At 38.3% G+C, this 21,094-nt stretch overlaps 2 protein-coding genes across 6 annotated transcripts in view; one reads left to right on the top strand and one right to left on the bottom strand.

Annotated features, from left to right (window-relative positions):
- The window catches only part of MST1 (macrophage stimulating 1), a 32,261-nt gene extending 19,454 nt beyond the window's left edge, over positions 1–12,807 (top strand). For all 4 annotated transcript variants that reach the window (XM_087887687.1, XM_087887686.1, XM_034440648.3 and 1 more), the window contains 10 exons: positions 116–246; positions 818–920; positions 2,347–2,483; positions 3,715–3,750; positions 3,947–4,058; positions 4,624–4,701; positions 6,607–6,753; positions 8,768–8,874; positions 10,601–10,740; positions 11,352–12,807. In XM_087887687.1, coding sequence (XP_087743813.1) covers positions 116–246; positions 818–920; positions 2,347–2,483; positions 3,715–3,750; positions 3,947–4,058; positions 4,624–4,701; positions 6,607–6,753; positions 8,768–8,874; positions 10,601–10,740; positions 11,352–11,513 — 1,153 coding nt within the window. In that variant the 3' untranslated portion in view covers positions 11,514–12,807. The remainder of the gene's footprint in view (positions 1–115; positions 247–817; positions 921–2,346; positions 2,484–3,714; positions 3,751–3,946; positions 4,059–4,623; positions 4,702–6,606; positions 6,754–8,767; positions 8,875–10,600; positions 10,741–11,351) is intronic.
- Positions 12,808–14,602: 1,795 nt separating this feature from the next.
- LOC117679059 (acylamino-acid-releasing enzyme-like) overlaps positions 14,603–21,094 on the bottom strand; it is a 34,540-nt gene continuing 28,048 nt past the window's right edge. For both annotated transcript variants that reach the window (XM_034440688.3, XM_034440678.3), the window contains exons 21-22: positions 20,712–20,818; positions 14,603–15,249 (exon numbers count right to left, since the gene is read on the bottom strand). In XM_034440688.3, coding sequence (XP_034296579.2) covers positions 15,135–15,249; positions 20,712–20,818 — 222 coding nt within the window. In that variant the 3' untranslated portion in view covers positions 14,603–15,134. The remainder of the gene's footprint in view (positions 15,250–20,711; positions 20,819–21,094) is intronic.

Raw genomic sequence — 21,094 nt, 5'->3', positions numbered from 1 at the left:
GAGTGCTCAGTCTTGGAAACTGCAACAGAGTTTATGTTGTGTTGGAGGCCAGCCAGAAGCATTTGGATCCATCTTCAGGAGGGTACTGAGGTTCTGCCTTGCTTCTACTTTCTAGAGACCTAAGTGAGAATTACTGTCGGAATCCTGATGGCTCAGAGGCTCCCTGGTGCTTCACTACCATGACCAACCTGCCTAGAGCTTTCTGTTTCCAGATCAAGCGTTGTGCTGAGGATGTGGAGGCAGAAGGTAAGAATGGTGGCCCCGAGTTGGGATCTAGAAGGAGGTTTTTCACAGTGACTCTTCTCACAGGAGTCTGGGCTGTATTATTCCTAATGTTTGAAGTACCACTGTTTATTATCATGGCACGAGAAAAGAAGCAGCAGAGTTCTATCTGCATATCATTTGAGTGACTATAAGGATTCTATATGTTACCGGGATTCTATAAGTCAGAGATGATGAGATTAAAAGGGAATCTATAGCAAAAGACTGAGTGCTTCTATTTTTCCATCCAGCTCCTGATTGTCTGTTCCCTCTTTCAGCCCATCTTTAATCCAACTTTCTGTAGTCACTGAGGATGTTCCATTCTCACTGTGATGTTTCCCCCTCAAGGTTACCTCTTCTAGCACTTAAGTCTTGGTTTCTCAGAGATTCTTATTAGTTATTGAACAGAGATTGGTAATCTGTTGCTCTCTAGATCTTCCAGGAGAACACAATTCCTTGGTAGTTGGAAAGCGTAATGTTTGACACTTAAATGCTTGTACATAATGTGTATACCAAGATAGGCAAATGAACTCAGGTGAGTCTTTGATTTCCACAGACTGTTACTATGGAAATGGGGAAGATTACCAAGGCACAGTTAGTAAGACCCGGAAAGGAATTACCTGCCAGAAATGGAAGGAACATACTCCTCACACACTCCAGTAAGTGCATGAATGATGAGAAATCTATCAGTATGCTGTTTCCACTTCCCTCTTTGAGCGTTGGGCATGACAGGGAGAAAGAATTAACCCCATTAGCACCTAGACTTCATGAAAAATGCTCAGATTGCAGCTATTTGGCCTGATTCTGAGAGAAAGTATCTCACAGGTGAGCCTGTGCTCACCTAAACCATTCATTATTTTTTGAGGGCAAGATTGACAGGATCTTAAATGTATCATTAGGAACCATGCCAAGTTTTTGAAAAATAAATATTAATAATAATATGGAATATACTTCTATTAATGCTGAAAGTATAAAAAATGGACCTAACAAAAATAATATTTTCAGTGGCAGGGGAAAAATATTTCAATGGAAGACAAGGAGAAAAATGGTGGCTGGTCACTTGCTGTAGGGCCCTTTCTTAAGTTCTGGAACGATGTCAAATTGGTGAGCTCATAAAGCTTAGTGAAAAAAAGGAGTTCTAGAATAGTACTTCCCTATTGTATGGCTGCTTTGGGAGATAGAAACCACCTTCTCTTTGGGTTGAAGGAGGTGGGCAAGGCCATAAAAATAGAAATGACCCATGTTCACAGTCCATTGCAGCTCTTCCCCACAAAGATGATGGCTATCCATCCAAGAAAGAACATCTGTTGAATGATGTGAATGGATGATTAAGAAAGAGAGAAGTGAGAACAGAAAGGGTGATTGGATCATTTAAAGATCAAATATCGTTCATTTTATGTCCTTGTATCAGAATTCTGCCAAACTCCTTCTCAGGTTCTCTTACACTCAAAGTTCCCTGTAATTTTTATTTATTCTTGTTATCTTTGCCTTTGATTATCATTAGGGGAACAGTAACAGCCTATTTCCAATTGTCAAACAGATACAACCTTCACACATTCAACCAATTGTACATCCAGTCTGCAAGCAAAATAGATCTGTATTTTAAGATGTCTCCATCACTCTGTCTCCACCTGCAGCCATATCATTTTTCAACATTCTCACAGCATTGTAATTCTTATTCAAAGCTCTAAAGTACTCCCTCCAATCAATTATCAAAGATCAAGGTAGCTGACAGAGGCTATACAGTGAAAAAGCGCAATTTATATGTAAATAGAGAAGAGCTAAAGCAGGTAGATGTAGCACCTTTTTTGAGGGGAAATGTGGTGTTTGTTAGAAGTGTGCAAATAGATGTGAGTGAGTATATCTCTTGGTGACGGAAAACTGCATTTCTTTCAGGAGTCAAAGATGAATTTTAGGGAAAAAATAGTATCTGCTGATGGAAATGCTTTCAAGTGTCTGAATCATCCATAAGAACACATTGACAACTATATGTAACTTTTATGGGGAAAACCCCCCCCAGTAATCCCCCAAAGACGAAACAGAAAAAATGACACAATACTGAATGGTCTTTTTGAATTTTTTTAGGCACTTCTTTCCCTTACTACCTAATGTGCGTCTTGAACAGAACTATTGTCGTAACCCTGACAATGACAGTCATGGGCCCTGGTGCTACACTATGGATCCTAATACTCAATTTGATTACTGTGCCATTAGACCATGTGGTAAGTTTGATTCATGATGAAGTAATGGACACTGCCTTAGTGTCTATTCTTGGGAGCCAGCTATAAGTGTCATCTTCTTGCCTAGATTTTCTTCAAGAGGCCAAGATTTTTCATGCCCATGTTGACCTCTTTGTGGCCAGATGAAGTGAAGGATTTGGCTTATCTGTCCTGTTTTGATGCAGTAGTTGTTTCTTGGTTTGCAACATAAATCATTTGAGCATTTGAAAGCATAGTAATAGGTGGCGCATGCATTCACAATATAAATTAAACAGTCTAGCAGAACTGCAACTTCCATTTCCATTTCCAAGAGGGGAAGATGGGCAGCATATAAATTTAATAAACACATGAATAAAATATACTACTATATGATTTTTTGTTTATTGTTGAGGTATTTATATTTATGTTTATAATATAACTGAGTGTCTCTGGTTTTCCAGATGTTGTTAGATTCCAATCCTAATAACTTCAGACAGCAGGGCCAGTGGTTTGGGAATTTAACAATCCCTGGAATACATGTCGCTTCAAATACTTGCAAAGAAGTAGTTTTCCTTTGCTTTTTCAAAAAAAATAAATGGAAGATTTCATGTCTTACTTTTTTTGGCTTCAGAAACAATCATGAATATGTAATGGCATATGATTCTGAATGCCAAGTATTTTGCTAAAACTAATGCCTGAAATCTGGTTTGGCTGGATGCTGTGCTAGAAACCAGAAAACTATGAGTTCTAGTCTTGTCTTAGACATGATATATAGCTAGGGAACTTTGGGCCAGTCAATCTTTCTCAATCCAACCCACCTCAAAGTGTTATTGCTGTGGGGAAAATAGGAGTTAAGAGCATTAAATATGTGAACCACCTTGAGTTGACCAAAATAAAGGGGCGATACAAATCCAATGAATTAATGAATGCTTGTTCAACACCTTGTCAAAACATTTTTCTACCAACTGCTGTATAAGGTGCGACAGACACTTTTGCTTCTTAAAATGATCCTGAACCAGAAGACGCCACAAGAAAAGCTCACACATAGTTCAACTCACAATCAATTTACAGAGACGTGCTTGTCACTCACTCAGGACAAAACACATGTATTTTGTAGGAACAAAAACCTTCTACAATGAGTATGAATGATAAGCTTTGTAGACTTTGGCACCTCAGAGACTGCCACGAAATAAATAAACAATACGTGGAACGTAGCAGTGCGTGCATCAATCCATGTTTTGTTTTGTTTCTACAGCTGATGATAAGAAGTCGTCCCATTTGCTGAATCCAGGTGAGCTTTCTGCCAGGCATTCTATCTGTGGTAATTTTGTGAGAAGAATAGTTTTGATGAGAAAGGGAAACAGGTGCAACAAGTTTTCCCTCTGCCTTTGGCTTCAGGAGACTATGTGAATAGTTAGAAATGAAGTGTGTTGCTTTTAAAAAAAACATTTAAGGACCATATTCATAACTTGACTCCCTGGTTGCAGAGAACGTGGTTTTTGACCAGTGTGGCAAGAGGAATGAGCGAATAGAGGCACGGGCTCGGATCGTAGGAGGCAGACCTGGAAACTCACCTTGGACAGTCAGCATCCGCAATCGGTGAGCAGAATCTGACTGGTGGTGGGAGATCAGGTGGTGCAAAAAATATTGGCTGCAGATACCTTACACAGCAAAGCAGAGAATGAATCTTGATGGGAGAGCTTAGTAGTTCTTTTAAAAGAAGAGATTGTAATCCCGTGAGCAACTTTGAACTATCAGTGTTATTACTCATTGTCTTCTGGATTGGCAACTCATAAAAAATTGCAAAAAAGGGAAACTTCTCTGTGCTTCCCTGCAAATTAACCAAATTAGGGGTGTCAAACTCAATTTCATTGAGGGCCGCATCATTCTTGGTATTTGACCTTGGTGGGGGGGCATGGCGGACCGGTCCTTCACTGTTTCCAAGGCGGCCCCTGGGCTTTGATTTTAACGCCCCTGAACTAGATGTTCTTATGAGGCTGTTTTGTGCACTTGGACCTCTTTTTACCCAAGACCAGAAAGGGGCATATAGTGCACAGCCATGGACTGCCTCGTTGCAAAGTTACATGTTGCTGACAACCTGGACCTACTCCCCCAAGAGGTAGATTTTGCCCCTGTGACATGTGCCACTTTTTTTGCTTTCCAGAGAAGGAGTCCATTTCTGTGGAGGATCACTGGTAAAAGAGGAGTGGGTAATCAGCACCCGGCTGTGTTTCTCCTCTTGGTAAGCAGAGTTCTGGCAAAACTTATATTAGAAGTTCCCCCCTCCTTTTCTTGCACATTTTTCTTTTTATTTGATTTCTTTCTTTTTCTTTCTTTCTTATTTCCATAACTTTTTGCTAGCTATTATCTTCTGGTTTAAAAGTTTTGTTAAAAATGATAATACAGTGGTGTTAAATAAGTTGTCAATTACAAATCGTTTTTGTTTTTGTTTTATATTCAGCACTTTCACAGGCCACATAGCCACAGGGTTACTGACACTACTGTCTGTCGTTCAGATCTAGATTATTTTCATAGGCCAGAAAGGATCTCTAAATTGCATGTTGAAGTTATTAATGGCTTTACCACTGGTATATTGGATGATTTTGTCCTTTTTATAGTCTAGTGAAAACATTTTTTTAAATTTAAAAAAGTTGTTTTGATTTTTACACATTATCTTTTGCCTACAGTTGGTAGCACTCTTGGGGGATGTAGGCTGAAAAGTGGGATATAAATAAAATACAGTAACAGACAATGTTATATAAATCCATAGGCCTATATGTTAAACAGCTGTCATTCACAGACGCCAGAGCATAACTAGCTTTGAGTCATTGGACTGTTTTGTATGTTTAACTAAGCAAATATCTTGCTTGTTGTTTTGTTGAGCAATTTCTTCCAGCACAGAGAGAAATGGATAGACAAGTGGACTCAGTTCTCAGGAATGGCAATATTGTTTGGGGTTACTGAGGGTTGAAGGCTCCACTTCTAGAAGACCACAGGGTAGAGGCTGCCCCAAGAAGTAAGCGCCCCAAGTGAAGTGGCTAACCAACCATCCCTCTGTAGTCTGAATTCAAAGTAACCAAATAACAGGACAAAGTTTGCTAACAGCCAGAGAACAGTCTGAGAACATATCTATAAATAAATCAATCATCTAAAACAAGCTATGGGTACATTCTGTGATTTGTTCTAGCTGTGGATGACATAAATCCTGCATTTAGGAGATATACTTAGTATACTTAAAATCAAAGCACATTGGGGGAAGGACTCATTGAATCAGGCTAAGCAAGCCAGTTATGTGTAATTAAAAAATGCATATTTTTGGACAATGTATGTCCGTGGTATCTCTTCCTTGTCTTTTCTAAAGAGTCTGTGGTATTCCTATGCTCATTATCCTCTGATGTCATGACTGAGTATGGATTGGAATTCGAGTCTCACCAATCACCAAAGCCCAAGATTACTCAGATTCTGTTATAGGAGTGATAGCACCAATTAATAGAGCAATGTATGCCTGCTTCAAAAATGATTATGAAAACAAGTGCAGCGCTTTTGTCCTGTTTGTGGAAGAGAATATTTTATTTCCCAGGTTCTTATATCTGAAAAGAAATGGCGCTGCTTTAAAAATTACTTTGATTAGTCATCTCCTAAAACAGCAGCCTCTTTTCTCAGGCTTATGCAGAAATCTGAAATAATGGTATCTGCTTTGCTCTGTTGGCAGAGAGGTCATATCTGGCATTTTGGTGAGATCCAAAGGATGCAGAGACTTAGTGATCAACATTTAGGTAGGGGCAGCCAATAAAACAGGGGCAGCAGCTAGTTGACCATGGCTGAACTCAGAAAATGCCAAGCAGTTTAGACTTTGTTAATATTTTGATGGGAAACTATCAGGAAACTATCAATTCCAGAGTGATGGACTAGATTGGAAAGCCAAAAAATACTTGGAAGAAGACAGTGACAAATCACTTCTGTATTTTTGCTATATAAATGTGATGCAGTCAGCAGAACTCAAAGGAGTTTTACCTTTATAGCGGCAGAAAAGTGTATGAGAGACAGAAATGATTAATACCCTATTAACTTTTCCTGCTTGGGAAGCTGCTGTTGATGGAAAGGCTTCAGTCATCTTGTAACAATTATTAATTCCTCTTCTTGGCAGTGATGCTGACTTAACTGGTTACTACGTCTTGCTTGGAACACTCTTTAAGAATCCTGGTCCTAATGACCCAAACAAACAGGCCATTCCTATAATTAAGATTGTCTGTGGTCCCTCTGAGTCACTTGTGGTGATGCTGAAATTGGAGAGGTAAGTGACCTTTCAGATATTCTATATCCCATATAGTATGAAAGCAATTTAGTTTACATGCCAATAGGTGGAGGTCAAGGCTTCCTCAATAGAGACTCCTAAGAGCCTTCTGCACCGTTGTATTTTGGGATCTGCAAGATACATACTTCGTTATAGAGAAATCTCACTGAGATGGAGAATCAGAATGGATTATGAAACAAGGCAAAGGAAAGGAGCCTTTCACACAGTTAGCATTTAGTAATGGATGTACTAGACTTGGACAACAGAGGCCCCCAATCTGTCAGTGTGTTTCACCCTCCATCCTGAGTTGTATGGCTTGTGGGGAAGGAGCTGGTGAAGATGGTGGTATGCTGCAAAAAAGCTCACAAACAGAAACAATTAAGAGAAGTGATAGCAATAACAATAGCACTTAGACTTATATACCGCTTCACAGTGCTTTACAGCCCTCTCTAAGCAGTTTACAGAGTCAGCATATTGCCTCCAATAATCTGGGTCCTCATTTTACCCACCTTGGAAGGATGAGTCAATCTCGAGCTGGTGAGATTTGAACTGCCGGCAGCTGGCAGTCAGCAAAAGTAGCCTGCAGTACTGCATTCTAACCACTGTGCTACCACAACTCTGTAGGATAGGAATGTCTAGTAGGTAGATTGGGTTATCCAGTGCCAAGACTAAATTTGGCAGCCATCTTACTATTTGAAGATGTTTCTTTTTTTACTGACAGGTAGCTTCCTTCCTTGGACTTTGCCGGTAATGTTTTAGATTTCCTTTCCCTAGTCAGTTCCAAGAAAATTAAATTAGAATTACTAGATTCAGTGATGCTCAATCAGGTAAACAGATCTCTTCACGTCTCCTCTAGAAAAAAACTAGCTGGGGTTTTTACCATCAAAGACATCCCAGAAACAGGGAATTAAGTTGAAATGCTATTTTTTCTTGTCTCTGCTCTTAATTGTTATATATATTCCTGCTTCAGAAAGTGAAACCTGCATCCTACCCAAGGCTGATCTCATATCTTAAAAATCTTTATGAACAAATACATAATTGCATCTTTAGAAAATACATTCCAGTATTGTGCTATGGGTGGCATAGCAAAACAGAGCAAAAACATGAAGCCGGGCAGGAAAATCACATCCTAATTGGCAATGATGCTGACTTAACATTCATCAGTAGGCATTTATCCACATTATGTTACAGGGCTCCCAGCCCTTCTTTGAACTGATGGAAAGCTGTATTGGTCTAACATTTGCTTTCCCATTGCCCATCTCTATCTGGACTTGTTGCCTTTGTTCCGAGTTCTGCCATCTGACTTCCCCTCAGGTTACAAAGCCTAATACTATTTACCTACTTCCTTTGGATGGTACTAAAATAAGGGCGGGTAGTTATACTAATAAGGGCTAGGCTGACTTAAATGTGCCTTACTATTAAGCTGAGGATGTGATGAAGGCAACACGATGAGGGTGCAGTGGAGAAAGAGGTGGCCAGGGCAGGTTTAGGCAGTGGTTAGGTGCAAGTGGAAATTGTCCTGGGATGAGAAGACAGGATGTTTATAGCTTTCAGGCAAAAGGTGTTACAATGCTAAAGATATTTCCCTGTGCGGTGTATTTTTCTTCCTCTGCTGAAAGTTGCTTTGGTGACTGAAGCTGCTAAAGAAACTGATACAAAGGAGTAGTCAGTTAGTAGCTTTTACAAGAAAACAAGCTTCCATGAATTTGGTTTACAAGAAGGAATTTAATGGGATAAAAACTTAAAAGGCTTGCTCAAGATAGATTCACAGTCCCCAAGCTTGTGATGACTCCTTGAAAACAACTCCCTCCTACTTATGTTTTTGCTGAAGGCCTCATGCAGCAGCTATCACCGTTCATGGCGTAAAGATCAGTCATGGGTGTGATGCCAGCATCAGCAGACATCCAGCCAATCTTGGCTGCGCTTGGAATGTGATCAGCACTTTGAAGTGGCTTCTGGGTACAGAACAAAGATGCGAATTAGTTGCTTTATTTCCTGCTCTTTCTCACCACAGGCCTGCGCTTCTGAATCAACGTGTGGCATTGATCTGCCTTCCACCCGAGCGTTACATTGTGCCCGAGAACACCCAGTGTGAGATTGCAGGATGGGGTAGCACTGGAGGTACATACAGTCTGGAAAAAGGATTGTTTCAGGAGATCTCAAAGCCAATTGGTCCAATCTCTTATTCAAGAATTCTATCTTGTTGGGACAAGGAAGTAAAAATGTGGGATTTTTTCCTTGGATATAAAGTGTGTGACAGTTTAACCATTAGTTCTCAGGACCTGGCTAGGTAATATTCCCCTCACATTTTTATTCCTTGTCCAGTGGGAGAGAAAGCCTGGAACATGACTGGCAGGAATTGAAGTTCGCATGTGTAAGCAAAGTCACAGCCCTGGCAGGATTGTATTCCACACTGTCTAGATCAGTGATGGTTAACCTTTTCTGGACTGAGTGCCCAAAGCGCAGGCCCGAACCCCCAAAATGCAATAATACACCCATATGTGCCCCACCCCTGCACATGTGCGCACAAGCCCCCCCCACACGCTGCACCCCCGCGCATGCACAGCAGAGACCCGATGACTAGCTGGCCGGCGGGAGGTGCATGCGCATGAACGGCAGAGATGAACTGGAGCAACAGCTCGGATGCCCACAGAGAGGGCGCTGCTTGCCACATACCATAGGTTCACCATCATGGGTCTAGATAGTCAGCTTATCCAGACAGAGTACAAATTGAAAAACTGAGCTTCTATCGATTCCTTTTTAGGAATTGCTTATTTAGGTTAGTAGAGTTCTGAGTACAAAATTTACTCCACTGACCCAATTCTAAGCAGAAATGTGACCAATGAGTTTAGGATAGTAGCTGATACCTCTTAATTGGAATAGTGTTTGATCAGTTATGAAATCTGTCTACTTCTTTAAACCAAAAGGCATCTTCATATACAATATGAATGAATAATGTTAATTCTATTTTTTTTTAAATAAGGAAGCACAAAAGCCCTAAATTCTCTACTGCCGTTATGCAAATTTCAGAGGGATATGAAGTTATTAGAAAAGTGAAGACATAAATAGGAATATCCTCCATATTGAGAATCTCTCAGAAAAGTAACCAGGACCAAAATTTCCAATATTTTATTAACCAGCTATCCTTCCAACATCTTCCCTACATGGAAGATTTTCTAAACTATTGTATAATTCACACATTTCAATGAAACTTTATTTAGAACACACTCCTGAACTCATATTATTAAGGTGATGAAAAAAATCCTGTTTGAATATTATCAATTTGCCTTATTTGAAATTTGAGTGGTTCACGGTACTACATAGTTTGATAACTACTTATCGCATTGTTTTTTAACACTTTCATTTAAATAATACAGATTTTGAAAGGGATATTGGCATATCCTGACTATTAACTATTGTGATATTTAGCATTTTGAAAGGCTATCATATAGTTGGGATGGTTTGCATGATGTGGGTAATAACACTGTCTTGATTATTTATTCATGTTTATATGCACCTGCCCAATAATATGGTTCTCTGGGCAATCTGTTACGTAAGATGAGAAATACACAATATTATAATAATCTGCAGCACAAATATTTTTAATACAGCAAGTAGATATAGGAATAAAAAATATATACTCTAGCATATACATATTGATTCTGTTATAAAAGCTCAAACTTTTTACAGGTGTGAGAGCACATAAAATACTAAACTGCAAATAAATTGGCCGAAAGTAATATGAGTTGGCTGAGGTGAATTGTCCCATTCCAACCATAAAGAAGATCTCGCCCTCAGAAAGGTGTATAACATGTCATCTAATGCTCCGGTTCTTCTTTGTACACAGGAACTGGGAATGAAAATGTCCTCAATGTGGCTAGGCTGCCAGTCATGAACAATCAAAACTGCAGTGTGGCACTTAAAGGCCGTCTGAAGGAGAATGAGCTATGTACGTCACCACTGAAGGTTGGCGTGGGAGCCTGTGAGGTGAGCAGGGCAGGGTGGTGGATTTGTATTGAACTGAATTGCTTGGCTTGCATTGAGATCAAGGTTGATGACAGGAAACTCCATCAAGTGACTGGTTGAGAGAAGTAAATATACAAATGAGAGGCCAACATCTGGAAAGTTGAATAGTAAAGAAAAGGGACAAGCCTTACAGAAAGGCCAGAAACACGGTACCTCCAATAACCCGTGCCTAAGATGCTCATAATTTGAATACTTTTAAATAAAATACTTTTCGTTTTGAAAAATGGCTCATCTCCTAAATCACCTAACATCACAGTCTTACAATATTCTTGTAAACATCTCAGACTAGGCAATGGAGATGGGCTTGGGCCCTTATGACCTCCCCTAAAAAGCTACCTGCCAACCTCTTGGTTTTTTTGTTTTTGTTTTAAAATATGAGCAGTGGGAATTAGTTCCCCAAGATATGAACTGAAAAGTGTAGCTGCAGATAAATGATTTCATGGCAAATAGGTCGGGGAAGCCATTTGAACAAATGTCCGAGGTAAAAAAATCAACCCATGTACTTTGTCAAGTGTTGCTGTGCTCCTTAAGCTAGAGCTTGTTTTTGACTTGACTTGGTCTTTTTTCTGCAGGGTGACTTTGGAGGTCCTTTGGCCTGCCTGACTCAAGAGTGCTGGGTGCTACAAGGTGTGATCACCCCATTGAGAATATGTGCTCGCAAAGATGTGCCTGCCACCTTCATCCGAATCTCTATGTATGTTGACTGGATCAACAAAGTGATGAGGATGAGCTGAGCTGTTGTATATTTATCATAAATTCCTGCCCGTCTCTCCATTCTCAGAATTAGGGTGGAGCAGTCATTCTCATGTCATGTGAAAAGCATTGCCAAAAAGGTTCCTGATTTTACAGAAAAAATACTTTCCAAAAGCTGACATCAGTGACAAGTTTTTTGCTCCATTTTGTGGAGTTTATCTAAGTGGCTAAGAGGATCTGCAGCAATTAATTGCTTATTATGCTGCATCTTTTGCTAGACGCTTAGCTGAAGAAATATTGATGATAGTGACCATCATGGCTTCAAACATTATCAAATTTTATAAGAACAATGGAAGCTTCCTCTAAGAAGTATGAACTAATAATATACCAAAGTCACTGAACATATGACTAAGTTAATATGCTTTAACTAAGCATACGCTAATGTGCTGCATTATTAAATCACCCATATCCTTTTGATAGGACTGGTTGGTTGTTATCCATGAGTATCAGCTCTTTCAGTAAATATATTCATGGGCAGAAGTTTCAATATGTAAGGCTTTAACCATAGCTTCCTCATTGGAGCAGTTCTTGGCTTTATATTTAACATGGACATTGTCTGCAATTTCTTTTTTTCTGTCATCAGTATTAAAAGTTCAATTGAGGCTGAATATTCCCCAGGTTTAAAGAAATATTGCTGCTCTTAGAACACATGTACCATTTCCAAGTCCTGGGATAATTTCTGATAAATAGATTCTGGAGACCTTCAGTGTGGTTTTCTGAAAATTCCTTTTCTCTTTTTGTTATCACTTGTGATCTGGTGTTCTCCAGATGTCAAAAGATTACAAATCATAGCCACCTCCAGCATTCATGGGAGGTATTGTCCAAAGCAGCTGAATGTAATCAGACTCTGAACCAGCATACGAAATATTGTACCATATCTATTTTTGCAGTCCAGACATTTGGTTTTTTTAAATGTTAATGATTAATGTATTAGTGCATTATAAGTCTGTTAACCTATATGTGGTTCAAGTTTTTTTCACATCTGAAATGACATTTCTGTAGTCCAGGAAAACCTGAGTTTTTTTTTTATTGTATAATATTTCTATCTTATTCTCTGAAATACTATTTCTCCAGTAACATATGAATTATAGCCATCACAAATGATTGTACTGCATTTTATCTCTTATGTAATCAGTTATATTGTTTGTAGCAACGGCATGCCAAGTTTTATATAGCCATTCTTACAAAGGCCTAAATTTTGATGTAAGAATTAGTACTCCTGTCATTTTTACTGTAATAACATTCATATCATTAAAGAAATCCTGGCTTTGGAAATAAGATATAGGATGATTTGTAGCAGTTCACTAAGGATTTTGGACGCAATCTAGCACACCAAAATCTAAAAGGTTTTCCAGCCCTCCTCTTTAAAAAGACAGTATTTGGAGAAACCCTGCAGCAGGGTTTTGAGTGAAAGGATATCTGATCTTATTCGAATATTGGTTACCAATCGGTGAATATGTTGAGATGAACTCAGCATATCTTTAGTTTCAGTTTCCTTTCATGGCATCGCTGTACTGAACTTTGTTTCTGATCATTATTTTCAATTCAACAAATTGAAATTCTCCCAAATAGATAATTACAGACAAAACCATGCTGTGGTTAAAAATGCCTTGACCCCTACTGTAGTCTTATTGTATTTCCTCCCAGTACCAGATATTAGGAACAAAAACAAGTCATAGCAATTAAATTGCCTCCTAACCAAATTAAATATTTGCCTCACAGTATTTCTCACAGTCATTGTATATAACACAGTACAGTATTTAGAATTGTGGATCAATCTATATTCAAAGGGCAGAGAGGTGATTTGGAACGTGTGGAGGACTGATGCCACATTTGCCACCATCACCATTAAATCATATCTGCCTGGATCTTGTGCAACTCCAGGAAAAGATGCAGTTTCAAGAATTTACTGACTGATAGATCATGAGCAGACTTGAGCATGTCAACTCATTTTATTTTTTTTTGCTTCAAAAAGCAAACAACAAAACCAAAACAACAATCCTACTCTCTATTGGTATCTCAGTTTCAAAGAAGGAAATTCTAGCCCTACTTTGAGATACCAGATGAATACTCTTATATCCTATCAAAAGTCAGGAAAGTCTGTTTCCAAAGCAGGGGTAGGTTCTACTTACCTTTACTACTGATTCACATCGGGGTTGCATACGCATGCTTGCTTCACTCGCGCATGCGCTCTTCTGCGCAAGCACAGAAGTGTTTTGATGATGTCGGGGGCGGTGGGCGGAGCCTCCCGCCAGTTTTACTACCAGTTCTATGGAACCAGTGCAAACTGGGGGCAACCCACAGTGTTTCAAAGGACTAAGAAGAAAGAACATTTTCCAATGTAAATTAAGCTGCTACTCCTGGGTATACTCAAGATCCTTCCTACTTCTGGTGCTGTCTTTTCCTCTTACATTTACTGTAAATGCAGACGTTATTAGGTTGGAAGGTAGTCTATAATTATATATACCATAGCTTATGTTCAAGATTATAGATTCCTCCTATCGCCGTCATCTAGAATGGACCTTTCAAGAACAAGAACCACTGTCAAACAGTGTTCCCCCACCAAAGAATAATATGGTTGATGGTGTCAAAAGCTACTGAAACCAAAGTTAGGAGGGTTTCATTGTCTGATCCTGATCTTTCCAAAGGCAATCCACAAATGTGACCAATACTGTTTTTGTGCTATATCCTGACAGCCAAGTATCCATCTGATCCTTCCTCACCTCAAGGTTGCCCTTCTGTTTACTCCCAAAATTGAGTCAACATGGCAGAGTCATAGATCACACTTAGAGTTTGCTGTCTTCTTCAGAACTTTCCTCTATTTTCCTCAACCCCACGAAGACCCTGCTGATTCATCTCGTGTGTGTGAGACTGTGTTACAGCTTCATAAGAGTCCATCACTGGTGAATGAGTTTATCATTAATATCTATGGTAAACATAAATATTTGTAATTTGCAGAATATCCACATTTATTGAGAGAGGAAAATGGTGGGCATTTTCCATCAGAAGTTTCTAAAAGCAGCAAATATTTAATCAGAGAACTGAGAAAGAATAAAAACAGTCTTTAATATTTGTTTGTTTGTTTGTTTATTAAATTTATCACTCATGGTTCAGGCGATTCTGAGTGGATATCATTAACCATTCCTTAATCATCAAAATATCATTAATGCTGAGACCTGCTCACATTTAAAACCAACCCACTAAAAAGTATTCAGTTGCAAATGAGAAGCCTTATTGGAGAATTTCTTTGGATTATGTCAGCATACCCATCTATTCAAATAAACAAGTTGGCTTGATTGATTATATCATTTAGCAATCTAATAGCAGAGCTTTTTTTTTGAAAGGCCAGTTATCAGACATTAATTTTGCAAACAGAATTAGGATTTGAGTAGACATTTGTAACATTATTAGCAGAATTCCTCAAAAACATTCTGAAGGGATTATCGGCAGAGAAGAATCTTCAGATGCTCACAATCTGCTTGCACGTTGAAGTGGGGAAAAAGAAACTCCTGACACATTGTGAAAATCACTGTAGTGCAACTGGATATACAGTTGGCTTTTCAGCAACTTAGATGTCTTCATATTTAGTTGGCAATTGACTTTCAATCTACCTTTCTGGAAAGGTGATGTGTGATCCACTGGGCATAGTTCATAAAGACATCTGCTTCAGCTACTACTCCACTTAAGGCATGATTCTCTTCTGGATACCACATCAGTCTGTAAAAAGGAACATCGGTAAAATATTTTGCAAAAGTTCTTCCTTATTTTTTTTCCCAATTTTTTATTGTTTAAAAAAGAAAAACAACAGTAAAATACAAACAAACATAAATACAATAAAACAATATGAAAAACAAACCAACATCAAAAAGAACATAAATTTGTTGCATCGGTGGATTATTTTCCTGTTCCACCTGTTTTCCTCTATACATATCTATTTTACGTATTCATTTATTCACATAGTTATACACAAATCAGTTGTAATCTACTTCTTGCTTAGCTATCTGTGGCTCCTGCTTAGACATTCAGGCTACATTATTTTTCTATATTTATCTTTCCCTCTAACCAGGAATACCATCTCTGCCAAACTAAATAGTATTCAGAATCATCTTTCTCTTGTAATTGCTTTGTAAGTCTGTCCATTTCTGCACATTCTGTTATTTTGGCAACTAGTTTGTCTTCTGTTGGCAGTTGTTCAGATTCCCAAATTTTGAGCATACAATATGCGTGCCGCTGTTACGATATGTATAGTGAGATATTTTATTTCCTTAGTAAATTGTGGGGTAATTATTCCAAGTAGAAAAAATTCCGGTCTCATTTCAACTTTCAGTTTTGTTATTTCTTCAATCATTTTCTTGATTTCTTGCCAGTAATGTTGCGCCTTTCTGCATGACCATCAGAGATGATAGTATGACCCCTTCTGTGACTTGCATTTCCAACACATTGGTGACACATTTGGGAACATTTTAGCTAAACGTGCCGGTGGTAGATGCCATCTGTAGAACATCTTATAAAGGTTTTCTTTGTAAGGTATAGACATTGTCATCTTATAATTTTATTTCCATAATTTATTCCATTTATTCAATTCAATAGTATATCCAATGTTTCTTGCCCAAGTTATCATATTTTCTTTCACAGTCTCCTCCTCTAATTTGTATTTTATTAGGTAATTGTAAATTTTGGTTATAATTTTCTCATCCGTACTTTTTAATATCTTGTCTAATTCATTTGGTTCATTTTGAAATCCGAATTTTGCCCGATCTGCTTTGTATCTTGATTCTATTTGGAGATACGGCCATCAGTCAATGTTTATACCCCGGTTCTTGAGTTCCTGCCTCGTATATAAATTCCCTTCTTTGCTCAGTAATTCTTGATAGCTCCTCGTTTTTTCTGTGTCCATTACATTTGGGTAGATCGATGCTTCCATGGTTGATAACCATCTTGGGATTTTAGTATAATGTTGCTTTCTAATTTCTTGCCAGGTTTTGTAGAGTGAGCCTCTAATAATATGCTGTTGGAAGTATCTTTTTGCTTGTCAGCACCCTCCCACAAGAAAGCATGCCAGCCTCGGTTCAAATCAAATCCCTCCAGATATAGCATTCTCTTATTTTTTAATTCTATCCATTCTCTTATCCAATTAAGTGATGCTGCCTTATAGTATAGCTCCCAGTCCGGTAAACCAAGGCCTCCCTTTTCGCAGGTATCCCGTAAGCATTTTATTTTTATTCTGGCCTTCCTTCCTTGCCAAATATATTTCGCTATTATTTTATTGAGCTCCTTAAAGAAGTTCTTTCCTGGGCCAATCGGTATCACTTGAAAAAGGTAGAGCAATCTAGGTAGTATATTCATTTTTGCTGACGCTATTTTATCTAAAAATGATAGTTGCAATTTATTCCATGTTTCCAGATCATTTTTAATTTGTTTCATCAATTTAATATAATTATCTTCTCTAATCGTTGTTGCTTTTGCGGTAAGCCAGATTCTTAGGTATTTTACTTTCTTTACAATTTGTATTCCTAATTCTTCCTCTAATTGTGCCTCCTGTGTCTTTGTCAAATTTTTTGTTAAGACTTTAGTTTTTTGCCTATTAATTTTAAGCCCCGCCACTCTATCATATTCTTCTATCTTCGCTAATAACTTAGTTCCTGTTGTTTCCGGTTCCACTATGAACACGACATCGTCAGCGAAGGCTTGCAATTTATATTCCTCTTTCCGTATCCTCAAGCCCTTTATTTCTTCTTCCTTCCGTATTTCATTCAATAGGACTTCCAATGATATTATGAACAATAAAGGGGATAATGGACACCCTTGCCGTACGCCTTTCTGTATATCCGATTTTTCTGTCATGTCCCCATTAATTGTAATTCTTGCCATTTGGGATGAGTATACTTTCCTAATCATTTTTAGAAATTTATCGCCAAATTCCATGGCCTCTAATTGCAATACAAGAAAGTTCCAATTCAAATTGTCGAAGGCCTTCTGCGTGTCTAAAAAAATCAAGGCTGCCTGTTTATCAATTCTTTGCTCATAGTATTCAAGGACATTTTTGATTGTTCTCATATTATTTTTAATCTGTCTCCTTGGGACAAAGCCATTTTGATCAGAGTGTATGTACTTGTGAATGACTGCCTTCAATCTTTGCGCTATGATTGTCATGAACAGTTTATAGTCCACGTTTAACAATGAGATCGGCCTGTAATTTTTAACTAGTGTTGGCTCAGTGTCTTCCTTATGAATGAGTGAGATAATAGTTTCCGTCCACGATTTAGGGGTTTCTGCTTCTAACAATGCATCATTAAAGACCTGGAGTAATAACTCGTCCATCGGACACTGGCACTTTTTATAAAATTCCGCTGGGATTCCATCTGGGCCTGGCACTTTGTTGTTCTTTTGCTTTTTCCGTGCTTCCATCAACTCGATCATTGTAATTGATCTGTTTAGTGTCTCTCTGTGGGCTTCCTCTAATTTCGAGATATTTGTTTTGTTTAAGTATTCCTTAATATCTTGGTCCTGAATTTCCTCTTGAGTGTAAAGCTTTTGAAAGAAGTCCTTGACTATGCGCTTTTTATCTGAATTCAAATGGTATGTTTGTCCTGTTTCGTCTTGTAATTGGTATATTATTCTCCTCTCTTTTTCTTTTTTTAATCTGTACGCTAACCAGCGTCCTGTTTTGTTTGCATGTTCAAAGTATTTCTGCTTTGCCAGTTTGATTTTGTGTACAATTTCTGTTTGCATAGTTAAATTCAGTTTATGTTTAGCCAAATTTAATTTTTGTTTTATTACTTTATCGGGATATTTCTGCAACTGTAATTCATATGTTTTGAGTTCTTCCACTAGGTTGTTCCTTGTTTGTTGTTTATCTCTATTTTTTTGGGCTGCATACGCTATGGTATGTCCTTTTATGTAGGCTTTTGTTGTGTCCCACAGGTTCTGTAATGATGTCTGTTCTTTTGTATTTATTTGAAGGAATATTTTTACTTCTTTCTCAATCATCTGTATATATTCTTTGTCCTTTATTATTCCTGCGTCCATCATCCATCTCTTTTGTTTTCTATATCCTTTCCATGTTATTTTTATAGGATTATGGTCAGCCCAAATATTCGGTATAATTTCAATCTCTTGTATTTCCTTCCTGAGATCTGGTGTCATCCAGGCCATGTCGATCCTAGACCATGACTAGTTCTTTCTTAAAAGTTCTTTCTTAGAAGGATGTTGTTACAAGGTAGTTTTTCATTACTGTTTCTTTGGCATGTTTTAAAAATATTCCTGAATTGCTGAGGGAAATTCTTTGCTTTGACTGACAGTCAAAGACAGTACAGTACTGTCAGTACACTCATTTCAAAATAAACACATGCCATTTATTTTTTAAAGAAGCTATGCCAATCTACTCTTACTGTCAACTTCTTTGTCATCTGTCACTGGCGAAGTGGTTCCTGGCCTTTTTACAAGGGGTTGTCTTTTCAGCATTAATCCCATCTACCCGATTTGGTTTGTGATTTGAATTATTCAAATCACAAACCAATCTATTTTTTAAAAATACTGAGGAATCCCTGTGTATGATTTCTCAGGATAATCACCTATAATAAAATTTTGCAATAAGTAACACATACAAGGAAGTTGAACACTTAGGCATATAGTTTTCCTGCTATTCTTGCTTTCAAAAAAAAAAAAAAAAAGCCTGTAGCAGCAGATTGGAGCAACTTGTCATTTGTGTTCTTTGTGTATAAACTCCATTGGCTGTACTTGTTTTCGGTTGGGTCAGTTTACAATATAATCTCTGATGCTGCCTGCTGCTCTGAATTCTTCCTCGCTTGTAAATTTGAGGATATGGACAGAGAATTGAGAGATAAATTCTTATTAGCAGTTATTAGCAGCTTGTTAAATCAATGCTGTTCGTGGCTGATTAAATTACTCAGAAAAGGATTGGACCCTTAATTAAGGGTCTAAGGCAATCAATGGCACCACCTAAATGGGATATGTTCCCCTGTATCTAATATTTCAACTGAAGAAACCCTTGCCTTGATTCATATTATTGATCTGTGCAATGTAACTCAAACATTCTATCCCCGGGGAAAACAACTGAGAAAATGGTGGGCTTTATGCACCTATACAATACACATCTAGATAATGCTGATTATGTGCATCTATATGCATGGAAATGTTGCTGATTAGCAGGACCCTTTTCAATCATGCCTTCAGACAAGATACAGTATTGAGTGACTTACTAGTTTATGCTGTAAACCTGATGGAAGCCCAGCCCTAACATTTTTCCTGGATTTCTCAGTGTTATTCAATCCCATTGATCATGATATTCTTCTACAGAGTCTGGAATTGGGCCTCTAGTATTAAGTCAAAAGCTAATGCTGGAGGAATGCTCTTGACCCCTTCCCCGTTCATTTGTTATGTCCCACAGAATTCAATTTGTCTCCCATGCTAGTGAATGTCAACAGACAGGGGGAGATCATTTGGAATCTTGGAGGGGGATGCCATCCAACGCTTCCAGTGCATACTGATGCCTCTAAGATGTATTGTTGCTTATCATCCAACACTAAGAAGCACTAAGATGTCTTTAAACAATGTCTAAGTTGCAGAAAGGGCTGGGTGAATGATAAACATTCTAATTAAATGAAAACAAGAGGGGAGTGCTGTTGGAAAGAAGAAACTGGATACGATATTAAGTTTTGGTTTGTTTTACATAGGTAAAGATAAAGGTTCCCCTCGCACATATGTGCTAGTCGTTCCCGACTCTAGGGGTGGTGCTCATCTCCGTTTTAAAGCCGAAGAGCCAGCGCTGTCTGAAGACGTCTCTGTGGTCATGTGGCCGGCATGACTAAATGCCAAAGGTGCACGGAACGCTGTTACCTTCCCACCAAAGGTGGTCCTTATTTTTCTACTTGCATTTTTTTTTACGTGCTTTCGAACTGCTAGGTTGGCATCCTCTAATTTGGATGTCCTATTTGGCTAAGAGCAGTAGATCTCAAACTTTTTGTTTGTCCCAATTACTGTCAGTAAGCGAGGACTACCTGTATTCAAATTCAGTTTTGTTCCTCCATTCTGCTGGCAAATCTACTGCAGTACAATTAAGGCAGGAGCCACAGTATCTGGCCATGGGAATGTGTCTAAACAAAAAAGTCAAGAAGACATTATCTTGCTTTGACTCAATATATTAAATGGGAACTCACTGCACAGGAATTCCTCTAGCTTTCAACACACGATAATATTCCAAAGCTTGGTAAGGAGACACTCGACGATCTTTTGCCCCAACACACAACAGCAGAGGTGCTCGTACCTAAAGGAGAGGGAGGAACCAAGAGATAACCAGGCAAAAAAACCTCACATAGCTTGTAATATTGAATCAAGCAAGTTTGTTCATATTTGTTTTCAAGCAAAATATAATAAAACAAGTACCGGTATATGTTGGACCCCAAATGGCAGAATACATCTATGTGAATTATTCAAATTAAGCTAATAATGCAATTTGTCTTGTTATTTGCAAGGTTGGTTCACAACAGTCTTCTAGTTGAATGAGATGGCACACACACATCAGTACTGACAGACACATAAG

Source organism: Pantherophis guttatus, chromosome 2 (genome assembly GCF_059756535.1).
Source record: "Pantherophis guttatus breed Tessera chromosome 2, ASM5975653v1, whole genome shotgun sequence".
Taxonomy (NCBI): domain Eukaryota; kingdom Metazoa; phylum Chordata; class Lepidosauria; order Squamata; family Colubridae; genus Pantherophis; species Pantherophis guttatus.
The sequence above is the reverse complement of the archived record's forward strand: the minus strand, read 5'-3'. Positions and strand labels throughout refer to the sequence as shown.